The 19,137-nt window shown below is 43.8% G+C and overlaps 1 protein-coding gene across 2 annotated transcripts in view; it reads left to right on the top strand.

Annotated features, from left to right (window-relative positions):
- The window catches only part of LOC145404411 (uncharacterized), a 104,071-nt gene that overhangs the window by 79,828 nt on the left and 5,106 nt on the right, over window positions 1-19,137 (top strand). The window contains exons 12-18 of one of the 2 annotated variants that reach the window (XM_080275934.1): window positions 95-307; window positions 1,124-1,257; window positions 4,491-4,697; window positions 6,663-6,766; window positions 11,944-12,185; window positions 12,797-12,886; window positions 13,023-13,234. In XM_080275934.1, the coding sequence (XP_080132060.1) occupies window positions 95-307; window positions 1,124-1,257; window positions 4,491-4,697; window positions 6,663-6,766; window positions 11,944-12,185; window positions 12,797-12,886; window positions 13,023-13,234 (1,202 nt within the window). The remainder of the gene's footprint in view (window positions 1-94; window positions 308-1,123; window positions 1,258-4,490; window positions 4,698-6,662; window positions 6,767-11,943; window positions 12,186-12,796; window positions 12,887-13,022; window positions 13,235-19,137) is intronic. The other variant, XM_080275929.1, reaches the window with a different exon arrangement.

Genomic DNA, 19,137 nt, shown 5'->3' with positions numbered 1-19,137 from the left:
ATTGAGAGTTTACACTATAGTGTACTGTCATTTTATCAGTCTTGTTCTGATGATGAGGGAGTTAAAATAAATGCAATTTTAAATTATTTTACAGGCAGATCTGGAAAAACTGGAGGCTCTGAAGGTTGCCACTAGCCATGTAAGTCAGCTGGAGGAACAGATCAGTCAGCTGGAGGAAGAAGTAGCAGCTGAGAAGCAGGACTTGCTGAGTCAGAAAGACAAACTGACAGCCCAGGTGGAGCAGCTGACTCAGACAGTGGAGGAGTATCAGAGTCAGTGCAAAAGCCTAAATCTGCAACTTGAGCAGGTACAGTACAGTAGGGAGGGATATTATTCAGCTGTTTTTTGCAGCTTGAGATGATACAGTACAGTGGGAAGGGATGATCCTTATACATGACCAGCTGTATCAGGTACAATACAGTGAGGGTAGATGATTCCTGTTCTGTTGTAAGTTAGGAGAACTGACAAACCAACTCTCGAGGTAGCATGGATCTTCAAGGCCTCGAATCTAGATAATCTTTTTAGTTTATTTCATGTTGCCATCTGTTGATTATATTTAGCATAGGATAGACCTTTCCTGTTGAAGGGTTTTATCAAGGCTGTATTAGACCCTCCAGTTTGAAGTCAATCCTGAGGTACTTAGACTCAACAAGAAATAGAAAGAACGAAATGCAAAAGGTATCCCATGTCTCAGTGAGTCTCTCTCTCTCTCTTTCTCTCTCTCTCTTTTCACAATCCTATGAACCTAACCCCATCAGTCTGGTGGTGTATTTTCTATTTTCTTTTGTGCAGTCTTCAGACTAGTTTATTAGCATAAATTCTTGAACTGGAGAGGTTACCATACATATAGGCCTCATTAATCCCTCCAGTATTAGACTTCTTTCTTAAGCTGAGGAAAGTTATCTTACATCAACTTATGGAAGGGATCAATACAAAAGAAAAAATGTAAAAAGACAACATAAGACCATAAGAATGAGGATGTTTCAGTAAGCCAGTTGGCTCGTGCTAGGCAGTTCCTTCAAGAATGTGACAAAACTACTAGAATAAGACAAGGCTAGCAAAAAAAGAAGGGTCTCCCCTACCCAATAAACTCTCATGAGATCTTTCTGTATACTTCTGACAGACTGAGAACAAGCTAGAAAATGCACAACTGAGTTTATCTGAAACTGAAAAAGAGCTGACTGGTAGTAAAGAGGAGTCACGGCAGCTTACTCAGGACAATGAGCAACTCAGGGAAAAGATCATACAGCTGCTTCGGTATGTATTATAATATTGGTCCGGTAACATTATTTGCATGTGTCTTGAGTGTTCCTTAACTCTTGGGAAGTGTGGATAAAATGCACAGACAAGTAACATTAGGCTGTATCATAAACTTCATATAATTTGTGATGTACAGTAAGGCTTCTGTACAGTATATGTTAGGGATGCACTCCAAAGCTGCACAGTTTTTTTCATATAATTGGTGCTGTAAATTTGGGAAAATTGGTAAATCAGGGGTCGGGTACTTGAACATATTTCTAACCGATTCTTTGTCATAACATAGATTTTTTTTTTTTTTTTTTTTCTTCAGTAAGAAAATGTCACGGAAATACTTCAAAATTTTTTTCCTTGTTATTCCAGCAGAGAACAGATAAATCTGTGACCATTTTGCTCGTGTTAGTAATATACAGAATATGTATACTGTATATATAAAGGCATCCCTCCTTAGCAATGTTCAAAGGGTTAATGGGGCAGAATCACTTAGTGAGCTTACCCTTCTACTGAAAATGAGGATAGGATGTGAGTTGATTGGTGTTTATTGCCGATCAGATGAACTGCCTGTTTATATTAGTGTCACTGTGAGAAGGCATCCCTCTCTAGCAATGTTCAAGGGGTTAATGGGGCAGAATCACCTAGTGCCTGAGTGTTCCACATTCAGTGATGAGTCACTCAAACTAAAATGAACGACGCAGCACCAACACTGTCACAGCCATTGATCTTTGCTGATATTCATTTAACCCTATCAGGTTTTGGGGCCGGGCAGATTATGTCTGTGCCAGAGTCAGCAACTCACGCTGACCCACATCTTTGCGGCCTGATATTTTACTTTGATCGCTCTGTGTAAATACACTTTTCATGGTAGAATGTTGGTTTTGGTGTCATTTTAAAGCTGAATAGCTGTACTTTATCATAGTATGTTCAAAAAACGAGAACAAAGAAAATGAAATGTCAAAATGAAGAGTTGAAGTTAGGCGAAAAGCAAAAATTTTATACCTTGCCTCAGAAAAATATTCGGCAAAAAATAACGAGTAAAGATATGTAAATTTGGTTTAAACCATGCAAAAATACAATAAATTACCTTTACAGTGATAAATAGATTATGGTAATTTTTGCATTTCATTGTGCAGTAAAGCGAAAGGAAATAGACACACAATTTTATTTTAGTCTCAGCTGCATATTCGCTTTGCGTTATTTTTCTTTGATCGGTCAGTGTAAATACACTTTTTATGATAGGATGCTGGTTGTGGTGTTATTTTGAAGCTGAATAGTTGCACTTTAGCATAGTATGTTCATAAAAGGAAAACAAGGAAAATAAAAAGTCAAAGTGACGAGTTGAAGTTAGGCAAAAACCAAAAATTTTATACCTTGCTGTAGAAAAATATTCACCAAGAATAAAGTTATAAAGAAACAAAGCCATGAGTCAGACCAGCTGTGCAGTACCACCACACATAGAGCAACCATTCCATGACATCATGCTCAAGCCTCTTTGTTATGATACGTATATACGATTTATGATGAATATTTTGCAAAAGTTTCTTAAAATGACAGTTAAAAGCATCATCCGAATCTCTGAGGTTGGATTTGAAATGACGATCGAAATAGTCATTTGAATCTCAAAGGGTTAAGATCACATCATTGGATATGAGCCCTAGAGCATTAGATGTCATTTGCACATAAACTTAGTCATTGGTGGTCTTTGTACATCTTCAGCTGTGAGCATCATTTGCTGTAAGACATGAGTCCTAATTAAATTTCAGCATTATAATGTGGAGACACTGTATTTGCTCAGTTTTCTTCTGCTTTTTCTTCCTTTTTTCTTTCATCCAAAAACTTTTCAGAATTGTACCAGTCCTGTATTTCTTTACTAGTTCACTTCAAACATGGTACAGTTATTCCTTGGGCAAATACCCCTGACACCTTTCTCTCTCTCTTTTTTTTTTTTTTTTTTTTTTGTAGGCCTTTTAAAGAGATTTATGGGGTCAGAGATCAAACCACACTAGCACACAAATTTCATGATTCTATATTCTTATATGTTCATAATCGTCGTGGCAGTTTGTAAGAAGTATGCCAGTGTACTGTAGCTGTATAAAGACCATCCTACTTTCCTCTTGGGGTATTTGTACTCTTTATTTCACTTTGTTTCTCTTTCATTCTTTTCCATTCTCATTATTTCTTTTTCTGTCACCTGCTTCATTCACCTTTTTTCTATTTTTGCTTTTTGCTGTTTCCTTACACCATTATCTACTTTTGATTTCTTAAAATCTTGTTATTCCATTACTATACAGAAATATGTCAACATATCAGGGTTTTTTTTTTTTTTTTTTTATTTTTTTTTTTTATGTGACTGACTCTGGGCATAGGCTTCACAGCCTGCTTTCAAGGCCCAGTAGTCCTCCTACGTACCGCACATGTTTGAATACATCACATGCATACTGACAGCCATTTATATTTGTGTTGATTGTATTGAAGTAGTGTGTGTAACTAGCCTGTGTGATTAATTTATTAACCTCTTTGATGTTTCATTATCTTTTGTATGGATCTGCCAGTGTTACTACCATATGTTAACCATCTCAGTTTGATGATGTCTTTTATTTATTTTATTCTAGTTTCCACCAGACAATTTTATTCATCTTCGGGAAGACCTTGTGTAGTGTTAGAATTTGTTTCTAACTCCTACGAAAGGTCTTCAATAAGCTATATAGAATATTGTAGTCTGGTAATAGCAAGTATAAAATAAATAAAATGTCCCCAGGCTGAAGGGGTTAAGCTGGCCACATTTAATACTTATATACAGGTAGTCCTCATTGAAAAATCAGGTATTTGTTCCAGAACACAGCAAATTTTGAAATATAATTGGTACTGTAAGTTGTGTGAAACTGGCAAATGAGCCTTATGAGTAACAGTGGAGCTTTAACCCCTTCACTCTGAGAACAAGTCTTTATATCCACTTTTACTTCCTCAAGGTGATTTTATTTAGCTCCAGAGAGGCTTTTTGAACTGGAGGAGGTAGATATGGTTATAGATTTTATTAACTCCTGCCTTTTCATTGCTTCTCAAGTGCTCACCTAAGCAGAGTAATATCATTTGATCACAGCAAGAATAAAATATAAATGATGTCCTTGGGCTGAAAGGGTATGTAAGGATGAAGGTGTTAACAGTGAAAAAGAACTTGAAAAGTATGGGACTTGCAATGAGGACTTACTGTATTGTGTGTTGTGTGGTGTGGTTAGGGAGAAGGATGCATTGTGGCAGGCCAAGCTGGTATTAGAGGGTGCAGCTGGGAGAGGGCGTGAGTGGATGGATGACAGCAGTGTCCAGGAGTGCCTTGGCTGCCGGGCTGCATTCTCACTCACCCGCCGCCGCCATCACTGCCGTACATGTGGACGCATATTTTGCTCTGGCTGCTCTGACAACTGGGTCACATCTTCTGCATCAAGGTGCAATATCTATACTATCATATGCTGTGTAGTGCATTTGTTATGGCTTGCCAAACATCCCTAACCCTTTTGGCTCAGTTGATACCTAAGTGTTGAGAGACTGGAGAGTTGGCTAGGAACCAGGAGACCAATTCATACCCCGTAACTAAGGCTCATCAAAGTTCATGTAGCCATGACATAGTGTTCAAATTGTAGGAGTGGCATGGTTCTCTCAGGTGAAAACAAGCTGACTGCAGTCTCTTAGGGAGAATAATGGTTAGCATGATGATAAGATAATGAAAACCATCATCTTCATCATCATCATGACCTTTTTTTTCCTGGCCAAGGATGGAGGGAGGTAGGATCCAGAAAACAAGGAAAAAGAAGGCATGGAAGTGGGAAAGCTTCTGTTTATGTGCTAAATACAGCTGTTTGCAATCACTGTACAGAATGTCACAAATAAACATTGTTAACTTGTTCATTTTATATAGTGTATGATAATTTAGAATTCTGTTTTTCATCATAATCATTATCGTTATCATTATTAATCTGGGAGAAAGGGCCAGGATAATTAGTGATCTATATCTATCTATATACCTACAGTAGGCTGTTTCCCCCAAGGAGATGGAGGAAGCCAAGACAGGATGACATACTCCCAATGTACTCATCCATTCAAACACATTCATTCGGATCTTTGCCCCAAAGGGGAGAAGGGACAGATCCTCACTGCACTACACCGCACGAGGGGCAACTACGCAGTGCAATCAGTGACATCTGCAGCAGGGCCTGACAGCAGAGCTGGTTTACCCCTGCCACATCATAATAGACCCATCCCCTTACCTGCACCTGACCTGGTTAGCTGATCAGACCAAATGCGGGAGAATATCCCCTCAGGGCTGCGTCATCATTTATTCATTCATAATTTCTCCCCAGTTATCTCTGTCACGCACAGCCACTCTTCCTTGCTCAACAGACATCCCTCTTGCATCCAACGCTCTCTTCACACTGTCCATCTATCCTATTCGTGGTCTCCCTCTCAGCCTTACACCTCTCACATCAGATCTAGTTATCTTTTTCATTAATCGCTCATTATCCATTCACTCCATATGCCCAAAACATCGCAACACCCTCTGCCCAATTCTACCAGCCATCTTCCGCACAACTCCAGTTCTCCGTTGCACTTCTTCATTTCTCACTCTATCCATACGCGTCACTCCACACATACTCCTCAGACACCTCATCTCCATTATAGTGATGATGAAGTACAAAAATCAAATTTTATTTATCCATCCATCCATCTATCATCCAATCCTACACTGCCCCATGAAGAGCGTAGGAGCCCAGGGCTAGGCAGTTGGTCCCGACATATAAGATGAGAGTGACCAGCCTCACTCATCCCTGAGTGGCATTACATGAGCAGTCAACCCCAACCATCCCTTGGATATAAACCTTCACCAGCTCAATCTGACTGGAGCGCAATAATTACCCACTAAACCACCAGGCGCCAAAATTTGGTTATATGGTTACCATCCAGTGTAGTAAATGGTTTCCTGGTGCACAGGAAGCCATTTGGCTTGTCACTCAGTGTAGAGTCACCCACAGGCAGAAGGAAGTGGAAAGAATGCAGGAAAGAAAGACAGAAGAGGGAGTGTAAAGTCACCCGTAGGCAGGACAAGGAAAGAATGAAGGAAAGACAGAAGAGAATGGAAGGAAAGAAGGATGGAGAGGAAAGGACAGACACCCGAAAACAGCACTACATCGAGTGAGTGGATGGTTATATGTATTTATTATACCATTCGGCACTACTAAAACGTACAGTACTTTCTGCTAATGCATTTGTATACATTTTTGCATCTGGATGTTTATTGTATTTTCTGATCTTAACTCCACCTTTTTTTTTTGGGGGGGGGGGGAAGGATGTAGAAGTAGGATGATGGTGGTGCACAGGATGAATACTGTACTGTAATATAATTTTCCTTGCCTCAGACGCCGTGTACGTGTGTGTGACGACTGCTTTTCGGTGCAGGCAGAATTAGCAGCTATAGTGGCTTCCCCTTCACCCTCCACCACCACCACCATGCAGCAGACAGGTGAGATTTACCGTATATTCTAAGTGATTCTAGTGAATTCTTAACACTCTTCCTTAGCAGCATGCTGGATGGTTTGTAAATGGCACTTCATCTCAAACTCACCTAGGAGCATCTTGATTAATTATTCAGTATATTCAGGAGAGAGCCAGGCAGCAGTCCATTATCCACAGTGGGGGTGGAGGGATGTTGGTTACAAGATTGTGACAAAGTGAAATAACTTCTACCTGGTCATGGCATATTGTATTGCTGCCTAGTGCTCACCTGAGAGTCCCAGGTTTGATTCCTGGCATAATGGTAATATACTGGATGATTTTTCTTGTGTAAAGTACAGGTTTATCTCTTCATTCTGACATACCGTAAGTGCTTGGGATAGATTAAAAGCATCTACTTGCCTAAGTGCCAGGGAGTTGTCTCAACCTGTTCAGGGCTACAGTGGGGGCAGAGGGACATTAGTTACAAGATTGTGACAGTGTGAAATAAGTTTTACATGGTTGTGGTGTAGTGGATTGCTGCTTGGCTCTCACTTGAGAGTCCCAGGTTTGATTCCTGGCATAATGGTAATATGTTGGATGATTTTTCCTCTGTAAAGTACAGGTTTCTCATTTTAGTATCTTGTATGTTGCAGGGAATATTTAGTCTGTTGGCGTGGGTGTAGGTGTGGTAGTAGGAAGAAGAATAAATGCTGCAGGGTAGACATTGATAGCACTGATTGAGCAGTCTTTGCAACATATGAGAAATTAACCAGTAGAGTGTACCATACGCCAATCACTCCGAGCTTAGAGGAAACAAAAATTGAAAGAAAAAGCACAGAAGGCGCCCCCCACTGCCCCTGTACCCCCCTCTCCTAGTGGGGGCCACCCTCAGTGTACGACAGGGGGAAATGGCACGTTTCCTTTCACTCTCCTCCCTCTATCTCTTCTCTTTTACCCTCTTCTTTCTCTGACCCACCCTCTTCTTTCTCTGACCCACCCTCTCCCACCTCCTCTTTCTCGTTCACCTCCCCAACCCCACCCTCAACCTCACCATCCCCATGGACCCCCAACTCATCCCCAGTAACCTCACCAGATGCCTCACTGCCCACCACACCCCACACCTCGTCACCCGCCACTCCACCACGACCTCAGCCCCCTGCCGCCACCTACACCGCCCTGTCACCAAACATCCAGACATCACCGCGAGGCCGCACTCCCCCCCCTCCCCACCGGCACCTTCACCTCCCACACCTCACGCCGCCTTACCTCGCCTCCAACACCACACTCCACCCACCACGCCCCACCCCACTCCTCAGTTTTGGCCACCCCACCACCACCACCAAACACCGGGATGGCGCCACAAGACCGCACTCCCTCCTCACCACCCACACCTCACGCCACCACCACCTCACCACCACCACAAATTCTTTTCCACAGCCAGCCTCCCACAGCCTCACCTCCAGCCCCTTCATCCTCTGTGCCTAACGCCACCTTACCTGCCACCTCACCACAGCTACCAACCTCCAGTACCAGAGCACCTTCACACCCTCACACACCACCCACCTCAAGCCCCACTGCCTTGCCCACGCCTACCACTGGAGCGTCGCCCGCACCTACCCCACCCTGGCGCACCACCTCCACCGCCACACCACACGCAGCCAAAGTGCCAGAGAGCCGCACACGCACCCCACCACCCACCCCCACCCTTAAACCCGCCATCAGATGCTCTGGCTGCCTTTCACGCCTGCCCACAGGACACACCACCACCTCCTCAACCCCAACCCCACCTTCCCCACTGCCAACCACTGCCACAACCCTCCCCCTAACTCATATGACTGCTACATTTCCCCCTTTCTGTCTCTCTCCTCCCCTTGTGACTCTCGATTCTTGTAGTAAGAGTTAAAGATGAATACAGGGAGTTGATCTTAATTTATTATCTTCAGAGGAAATCTAAGTTGAGCAGGGTATGTCTTACAGAGACTTAATATACTAAGTAAGTCTAGTTGGACCCCTCCTCTTGTTCACTCTCTCCACTACCTGTCGGTTCTATGGCTAGCCTCCTTCTCAGCTCTGCTTCCTAAATTCTGGTGTAGCAGGGGTCGTGTCACGTGTGTTACACTGTTGTTGGAATGTTCTAGAAGCCTGTGTGTGAGTATGGTCACTAGGCACTGTTGTGTGCATATATAGCATTCCTTGAGTTAGAGTGTGTAAGCATGTTTAGCATTGCTCGGTTCTCGCAGACACAATACCCTCTCATCATCTGACTTGCAGCTTCTATCTGTCTGTCTGTCTATCTATTTATCTATCTATCTATTATGATTTGTAATTATGATATGGAGTCCTAACACCCCTCCCCCTCCCCCACCGCCTCCACCTCATCCCCCTCCACACCGCCTCACACCTCACCTGAGGGTTCACCAACACCACCAACTCCGGACCTCTGCCCCACCTCCTCTCCACCAACCACCCCATCCCCCACGCCCAGCACCACGTGCCTCGCCCACATGTCCGCACCTCCTCCATCCACCACACCCCCTCTCCAACCATCACCCACCCCCGGCCCCGAATCTCCCCGTCTGCCACTCACACACGCCCCCTCGGCCCCACCTGCCCCATCCCACACCCCTGACTCCACCTGCGCCATCCACACACCAACTACACCACCACCCACTAGGCCTACACCCCACTTCACACCCCGTGCCGCCACCCCCACTCCTACCCCCCCACAGCCGTCCTCGCACATCTCTCACACACGCCGACGCCGCACACCCACATCACCGCCCACACCCACTCTTAAAACAACCATCACACGCTCCGGCCGCCTCTCCCGCTCACCCACTCGATACACACACACTCCCACCCCACCTACCTCGCCGCAAAATCACACTCCCGCCCCTGCCCTAAATCATCTCTCATTCATCCTACACCAGGCCCAAATCCCAGCTACCTATACTCCCCAGAGACATCGCGCCTCAGTGGACACGCTACCAGATGGTGACACCGTCTCACACTAAGATCATACGGATACCCCAGTGCAAAAGTAATAATTAACGACCCGACCAACAAACCCGTTAGCCTACCTGCAGTGAAACAGTGCCACCACCTCCACCAGTACACAGAACCTAGACTTTCCTACAATAATAGTGCATAACCTCTCTGCCCTAAGTGCTATTCACCTTACCCGATCTTGTCCTGAGTAGTATCCAGCACGATACTAACACCCCATATCTAGGCCTTAGAATTATAATTGTCCAGTATACCTGTACTTGTGACATCCGCCCATTCCACTAGAATTTAGCACTACACATGTAAGGATGTTGCCTTGAGTTTTTGTGTCCTACCTCTCTCATTTGTCTAAGCTCCGGTTTAGAGAAAGAACCCAGCCGCACATTAGACGTTAGTGGGACGGGAAGCCGACCCTAAAACACCTAGCTTTACACTAATGATGTGCTTCGCCTGGTTGTAAGTGAAAGGTGCAAAGTCTGGGTCTGTGGGGAACTGTCTCTTGTGTAGGATGACATGTCGATCGTCGCGATGGGGGTTTAGATGGCTGACTTGTGAAAAGTGATTGATGAGAGTGTTTGCTTGTTGTTTCTTTGAAGGTATGGTGTCTGTTGCTGTGATGGCAGCGTGTGATTGTGTAGTGCTGCTGTTGGAGAGTGTGATGCTGTTCAGTATTTTGTGTAGTTTGCTGGTGTTTGTTTTGTGAGCAAGTGTTTGGAGATAATTATTCCAATTTAGTGTTTGCTGTTCTAATATTTCATTGTTTATCTGAGTGTTGAGTTCTTTTATTTGTTGTATGGTGTCTTGTGCATGGGGTGTTTGGGAGTATTGTACAGTAGTGGGTAGGGGGTTGGGGGTGGTGGGGGTAGGTGGTGGAGGGAAGGGGGTGGGGGATAGGCAGTGGGAGTGGTGGGGGGATTGTTGGGGAGTGGGGGGGCTGGGGGGATAGTTGGGTCATGGGAGGGTGGGTGATGGGGGATTGGGGCTGGGGAGGTTGGGGGTTAGGGGTGGTAGGGAGGGATGAGGGGACTGTGGAGGGAGTTAGGGGGCTGTGGGGTTTTGGGGGTGGGAAGGTGGGGGGTGGGTGTGGTGGTAGGGGGATGGGGTGAGTGGGGTGGGTGTGGGGGGACAGCATGTGCAAACACTCGTCTTTTTGGCCCTAGTCCCCTTGGACAGCATATGCGGACACCCGTCTTTCAGGAGTTAAGGGTTAATACCTAATGCTTTTAATATTTTATTCTGAAGTACATAGGGTAACCAACTTGGTGCTCTGGGAACTAGGCATTGTCATAATTATATCACCATACTTGTGGTGCTGATGAAGAGCCTACACTTGGTGGTGCTATGCACCCTGAATGGAGTAAAACAGCTGCAGCATCCACCCAGGAGCCAAACCCTCTCATATTTCCCTGCACTTCACCACGGGAAGGATACTAGTCTGGCCCTAGGGAGGCCCTGTCTACTGCAAGTGGTCACTGGTCCTGTGCAGTTGTTTACCAGTTGTCAACAGATTTACATAGCAAGGTAGACCAGGATTAAGTAACAGCAGCAACAGCAACTAAACTTAGAATGTCATTTTTTATTACTTTGACCACTAGGTGGTTCCTGTCTATATCACTGCCCAAGTACCTTTCATGTTTTGACTTATGGTGCGTGGTTTAGTGGGTAATTAAGGCACTCCAGTTGGACTGAGCTTGGGCAGGTTTATATCCAAGGAGTGGTTGGGGTTTGTTGCTCGCGTCATGCCACTCAGGGATGAGCGAGGCTGGTCACTCTTATCCTAAATGTCAGGACCAACTTGCCTAGCCCTGGGCTGCAGTTCACCTCGTGGGGCAACACAGAATTGGATGATGAATAAATTTTTTGAACTCATGTAAAACAGCACACTGTATTGTGTTTTGAGTTGTTCGTCTATTTGTTAAAAAAATTCATCCATTCACATCACTCACGAATGCACTAATGTGCCTGGGACTGTAATCAGTATGTATATATATGTTGCACATCGGCATTTGTATAGTTACAGGTATGGTAACTCAGATACTAAGAGACTGTGGTACAGGTATTTGGTATCACATTTAAACCCCTGGTTTTGTATGGATAGAGTAGAATAATATAATGACATTTGAACCGGCTTTTTCAGATGCCTTGAATTCACTATACAGGATTAAGTGGGGTAAAGTTTCCATTTCTTTTTCAATACAGACAAGGGAGCTAAGGTAGATCTCTCATTGACCACAACCAGCAGCCCCGTTCCCATTACCTCTGGTCAACCTGATGATGATGAATATGCTGTGATCTCTGATGATGAACTTCAAAGCTCCAGACTGTCTTCCAGTCCCAGCAGTGGGTCTCCCACCAGCAGTGGTTATCTGAGTGAAACTCGTGCCACACTGGATGTCCTCACTCCGGCCATGCTTGCTGCTGACCCACCCACTAATTCAGAAGTAAGCTGAACCAAGTATTATCAGTCGTTTTTTGTATTCATTCAGCCATCATCCAGTCCTGTATATCTCCATCAGGAGAGTGTGGGCCGATGACTTGGCTACTCAGTCCAGTCATTAAGCCCAGAGTGACAAGGCCCTCACTATTCTTTTCCTGTACCCAGTGCTAGAGTTATCTTCTGGTAGAGTACTAGCGTTAATAGCAGTACAAATGCTATTTATTTCCCTGACATTTTTTATCTACTCTTACTCTGGTGTTCATCTTGTGCAGTCTTCATAAATTTGTTTTATAAATATTATATCCCACAACATCTGCTGTCAGTATTTTCAGTAATCCTCCTCTGCAGGTGCAGTATTTTGTGATGTATAAGAATAATGGTTATGAATAAAGATAACTGATGAGCTTGATTCATTGTAGCAGTGACACTTACAATACTCTAGCAATATTAGGCATAATATGCTTATAAATAAGAGTTACCAGTAGCTTGATACTAAAGTACAAAGGTAGCTCCATAATGTATTATGCTGTGTTGTATTGCTTTGTCACTACTTAACATCATTTCCTCTGTGTGTATGTGATATGTGAACATTGATAATATCAATGTTGTTTCTAGGTGTGGGTGGGTGCAGGTACACGAGTGTTGGTACCGGTGGATTTGCCTGCTGGAGTATCACTTCACTGGAACTTCATCTCTGAGCCCAAGGTTAGACTCAAGATTTAGCTGCACCCCCAGTTGTAATGACTGATTACAGTATTTAGTGAATATGCACCGAACAGTGTACAATATACAGCAGTGACTCACGGCAGTCCCAGCATATAAAATCAATCTTTGTTGTCAGAGTGTTTCGTTTGCTGTGTTACATCAGCCTCCTGCTGATAGTACTTCACCAAAGGAGGAAGGGGCAGAGGAAGGAGGCTCACCAGAGAGTAAGCAGCGAGTGTTGATCCCCACCACCAGAGTGGCATCAGCTCAAGGCTCCACCATACGAGGAAGATTACTGGCCAAGCAGCCAGGAGTGTACACACTTGTTTTTGACAATTCTTGTTCTCGGTGAGTAATACTAGAGTGATGATATAATTTATCATCATAGTGATAAATGTAGAACGGGAATGGATACTCGAGTTTGGGGAGGCAATGAACATAGTTGTGTGCAACACACATTTTATGAAAAGAGAGAGTAGGTTAATTACGTATGAGTCGGGGGGAAATAGCAGTCAGATAGATTATTTTCTGGTTAGGAGGGCTGATAGGAGGTTAGTGAGGGATGTTACAGTTTTAGGAAGTGAGGAGTGTGTGCAGCAGCACAAACTATTGATTTGTGATATGGTGCTTAAAGAACGAGTGATGAAAAAGGACTTATGTACCTAGGAGGAAAGTATGGAAGCTGGAAAACCAAGTAGTATGGGATGCCTTCTATAGCAAGATGAGGAGAGTGGTGGCTGAACAGGGGGCCGTAGACAGAGGCGTTAATGAACAGTACAGAGCCCTCACGAACAACCTCTTGCGAGTTACTGATGTAATACGCTGTTGGAAAAGAGGCCCACCAAGACATAAAGTAACTTGGTGGTTTGATGAGGGTGTAGAAGCTGAGTTAGGGAGAAAAGAATGCTTTTCCAGGAATGGAAGAAGGGTGGTAAAAAGGAGGAATACTTAGCTGCCAAGCGTAGGACTAGAAGAGAGGTATGCAGTGTGAAGTCTGAGTCACAGAGACTTTTACTTGATAACCTAAATCATGGGGAAAGGAAAAATATGATATTTAAGGTGGCAAATCAGATGGAGAGGGATATTCAGGATATTATAAGTGAGCAGTGTGTGAAGAATGATGAAGGAAGGGTAGTGGTGAACAGTGGGGATACTAAAGTTGCATGGAGAGAGCATTATAGCCGGAAGTTGAATGAGAAGTTTGACTGGGACAGGGAAGGTTTGGAGCCAGCAGATCCAGTGTTTGGCCCTTGGCCTTTGATTGATGCTGCTACTGTGAGTGAGGCAATTGGCATGATGCAGGTAGGGGAGGCAGCAGGTGTGTCTGGGTTGACTGCCAAAATGTTGAAGGCCTCAGGAAATATAGGGGTGAGGTTAGTCACTGACCTGATAAATATGATTATATATGTGTGTGTTGTCCCAGATGATTGGTTGAAGAGTGTAATTGTAAATGTGTATAAATGGAAGGGTGATGCCCTGGAAATAGGAAATTATAGTGGTATAAAGCTTTTAGATCAGATAATGAAAGTAATGGAGAGAGTTGTAGAAGGTATGATTAGAGAAAGAGTGAATATTGATGAGATGCAGTTTGGGTTTATGCCAGGCAAGGGGACCACTGATGCCATATTCATTGTTCAACAGCTTCAGGAAAAATGTACTGGGAAGTAAAGGGATCTGTGTTTTGTTTGTTGATTTGGAAAAGGCCTTTGACAGAGTCCCTAGAGAGGTGGTGATGTGGGCAATGAGAAAGCTTGGCTTGGAGGAGTGGCTGGTTAGGGTGGTTATGGCTATGTATGTGGGTGCTTGCACCTAGGTAAGAGTGAGTGGGGATTTGAGTGATGAGTTCTCCGTGAACATTGGTGTTAATCAGGAATCGGTTTTGAGTCCCATGTTGTTTATCATGGTACTTGAAGCCCTCTCACGTGACTTCAGAAATGAACTCCCGTGGGAGATGTTGTATGCTGATGATTTGGTGTTGATAGCAGAGAACAAAAGGGAGGCAGAGGAAAGATTTAGGAAGTAGATAGATGGTATGGGACACAAGGGCTTAAGAGTAAATGCAGATAAAACAGAAGTGATTATAGCTAGGGTTGGTGGCAGTATTGTCAAAGACGAGGAAGAGTGGCCATGTGTAGTTTGCCACAAGGGTGTGGGAAGTAATTCCATCTTGTGCAGTGTTTGTGATAAATGGGTACACAAGAGATATAGTGGTAACAGAGGTAGACTGCGAGATAATGCTGATTTTGTGTGTGCGGTAAGTCGGGGAAAGCAGGCGGAGATTGTCAGGCGTGAAAGGATTGAACTTGCTGGTGCATCTCTTGAATATGTGGAAGAGTTTTGTTATTTGGGAGACGTGTGTTGGAGGTGGGGCTGGAGCTAGTTCTGTGGCTAGGGTGAGAAGTGGTTGGAAGAAGTTCAGGGAGCCATTGCCTCTCCTGACATTGAGAAGACTCTTCATACGTGCTAAGGGGTCTTTGTATGCAGCATGTGTTAGGAGTGTAATGCTGTATGGAAGTGAGACCTGGGCAGTAAAGGAGGAGGATATTTGCAGGCTCAGATGTACAGAAATGACAATGATTAGGTGATGTGTAGAGCGTCCCTGCATGCAAGACCTGGAGGGGCTGGCTTTACAATGGAAGAGTTGAGAGGTAGGATGAGACTAGAATGTATTGGTGTTGTTATGAGGAGAGGTAGATTGAGGTGGTTTGGGCATGTGGAGAGGATGGGGGATGATAATTGGGTGCAGAAGGTGAGAAGTGTTAATATTGGGGATGGGGTTGTGAGGGGTAGACTGAGAAAGAAGTGAGACAAGGTCATTGTGACCTCAGAGTTAAGGGACTGAACAGGGAGGCTGCAGTAGATCGTGCAACATGGAGAGCCGTCATTAGGTGACCAAGGCCGACGAATGCAATTATGTTTGAGCCTTCAAAAACGAAAACTATGTCATCCTGAACAGCGACTTAACCTTTTCAGTCCAGTGAAATTTTTAACTAAATTTTTGCCATCTGCAACAGTTTTATTTGGCTCTGGAAAGAATTTTTTAAATGGAGAGATTAGACGTAGCCTTCGTTTATCCCCAGACCTAAGTAAAATCATCTGGAGATAAAAAGTCGGTAAAACAATATCACTAGACTGAAGAAGTTAGCCACATTTGATACATGCTAATTCCATTGTTGGCTACTATCATCCCTGAGGGATACTGTTACTACCAAGCTGCAAGGTTGGTAGACAGCCACATAATCCTTATTCTGAGGTACAGAACATTTAGCCATAAGTAAACAGAGTCATAATCCTAGCCGAACTCATTTGTTACTGATCGTATTACACATCTTAGATTTCTTGTTCAGTATATATATGGATGGGGTGATGAGAGAAATAAAAACACAAGTAATGGAAAGAGGGATGAGATTGGTGATGGATGGAATATCTCGAATTTGTTGTACGCTGATGATGCAGTGCTATTAGCAAATACCGGACAAGAGCTTGGGAGACTAGTGCAGCGTTTTGTAGATGTCTGTGAGCGTCGTGCTTTAAGAGTTAATGTAGAAAAGAGTAAAGTGATGGTTATTGAGAGAGGAGACTCTTAGTATAATGTTACAATGAATGGAGAGAGACGTGATGTTACAGTGAATGGAGAGAGACTGGAATTGGTGCGAGTTCTAGTACCTGGGTACGGTGATAGAAAAGAGAGGCAAATTTGCAAAACAAGTGGAAAGTTGACTGACACAAGGAAGAAAAGTAGCTGGTGCTGTGAAGACCTTGATAAAAAACAGAGGCTTGAGTGTTGCAGCTGCACGAGGCTTACATGAAAGAGTGTTAGTGCCATCTTTAACATATGGATGTGAAACTATGGTGTGTCATGAAAATGAAAAGTCAGGAGTAAGAGTAGTGATGGGACTGTTGAGGAATGTATGTGGAGGACAGGGAGTGGATAGGATATGGAATAATGTAGTTTGTGAAAGATGCAGAGTGAGGAAGTCTGTGGATACCAGAATCGAAGAGAGTGTACTGAGATTGTTTGGTCATGTGGAGAGAATGAATGACAATAGAATAGTGAAAAAGGTGTATATGAGCAAGTCTGAAGGAGGGAGGAGGTGGGGTAGGCTAGGAAGAAGGTGGCTGGATATGGTGGATGTGTGTGTGAGGAAGAGAGGTATGGAAGTTGGTGAGGCTAAGGGACTGACAAAAGACCGAGCTGGCTGGACGAATTTTGTATGGAGAAGCCTATAACCAGTGATCTGGCACCCCATTTTAACATGACAGCATCTGGATTGACTCTGTCAGTTAGGTGTATGTGATGCTACAGAAGTGGTGAAATTTTTTTGGCCAATCTGATGGAACCAAGACTCGGTGGGCTAGAATGGTGAGTGAATGGAAGCATGGCCTATTGAATTGGGCAGACTTAGGCTGTCTTGACGTTGCAACTCCTCACTCTGCCCTAGAGTGGGAAAGGAGGTCCGGGTGATGATGATGATGATGATTTTTTTTTTTTTTTTTTTTTTTTTTTTAATGCAAGGAAGAAGGAACCAAAGGCCAGGAGCCCACAAACTGTTCCTTAGAAAAAAAAAAAAAAGAGAGAGAGAGAGAGAGAGAGAGAGACAAATTCAAGATCAGTTCAGTATGAGATGCCTGGACACACTGCGTTTAAAAGACTGGAGATCATAGGAAGTAGGAAATACAGACAGAGGGAGACAGTTCCAGAGTTGACCAGTTGCATAAATGAAGGACTGGGAGTAATGGTTAACTTTTGCATTAGAGAATTGGACGGAAAAGGGATGAGAGTTTGTTGCTAGACGGGTGCAACTCGCCCATTGTAGAGGTGGAAGGATGCAAGCAGACAGTTCAGAGGAGCAGTGACCATTGACGTAGCGATAGAAAAGAGATGAAGATGGTGATGATGAAATTTTTTTTCTCAAATGTGTAGCAGCTATTGGGAAGTAATTAGCTGGGTTTACCACATGGATTAATATGCAATCATAGAAAGCATCAGCTGTATCATGGCCAACCACAGTATGGAGATATCTTAAGAAGAGCTTGCTAACATTTGATTGATTACTTGATAATACATCCATCCATCAACAGATGTAAGTTATTAAAGTTTCACCAGAAGCCCTCCATCTTCTCTTGGCATGCCAATACCATCATAGTTCAGATTGAAGAAAAAGTGAATACTGATACCATATTTTAAAAAAAAAAATTCTGACTTGTATGAACCACCAGCAGGGATTGTTAGAGCAGTATTAGGATTACTGATCATGAGCCTATTTTTTATTTTTAGCCAGATTTTGTATTAATTAATAAAGGTGTATTATCTCTCCATGTGACTCTACAGGCTCCTCTCAAATAACTCATTTCCACTGCTCTCACTCTTGTTGGAAGGACATAAGTCAAGAGTGAGAGCAGTGGAAATGAGTTATTTGAGAGGAGCCTGTGGAGTCACATGGTGAGACAGATTGACAAATAAAGAAGGAGCGTTGTGGTGTGGATGTGGATGTGATAGGAAGCATTAGGAGAAACACACTGAGGTGATTTGGCCACGTGAAGAGGATGGAGAGTGAGCAACTGACAAGGAGAGTGTATGTGAGTGAGGAGGAGGGGGAGAGAGGGAGGGGAAGGCCAAGGATGAGATAGAGGGATGGAGTGGAGAGGTATATGAGAGAGAGGGGTGTGAATTGGGAGCAGGGCAGTGAAATGGTGGGGGACGGTGACGTGGAGGCAATTTGTTTGTGGCCACCCCGTATGGGATTAAAGCGTCTGGCAATAGATAGATATATATTATCTTAACTTTTTTTTTTTTTTTTTTTTTTTTTTTTTTTAAATATATAATGCGAAGAAGAAGGAACCAAAGGCCATGAGCCCGCAGTAACAGTTCCCTCCAAAAGAAAAACAAAATACAATAGAGAGCCAAATTCAAGATCCAATCATTTTGAGATACCTGGACACACTGCGTTTGAAAGACTGGAGGTCATAGGCAGCAGGAAATACAGACAGAGGGAGACAGTTCCAGAACTGACCTGCTGCATAAATGAAAGATTGGGAGTAACGGTTAACTCTTGCATTAGAGAGTTGGACAAAAAAGGGATGAGAGTTTGCTGCCAGACGGGTGCTACGCGCCCGTCGTAGAGGTGGAGGAATGCAAGCAGACAGTTCAGAGGAGCAGTGACCATTAAACTAGCGATAGAAAAGAGATAAAGATGCAACAGTGTGGCGAAGAGACAGAGGTTGAAGGGAGTCAGTAAGAGGAGGAGAGT

The sequence above is a fragment of the Coenobita brevimanus genome, chromosome 7 (assembly GCF_032717465.1).
Source record: "Coenobita brevimanus isolate Jiangsu-jjx chromosome 7, ASM3271746v2, whole genome shotgun sequence".
Taxonomy (NCBI): domain Eukaryota; kingdom Metazoa; phylum Arthropoda; class Malacostraca; order Decapoda; family Coenobitidae; genus Coenobita; species Coenobita brevimanus.
The sequence above is the reverse complement of the archived record's forward strand: the minus strand, read 5'-3'. Positions and strand labels throughout refer to the sequence as shown.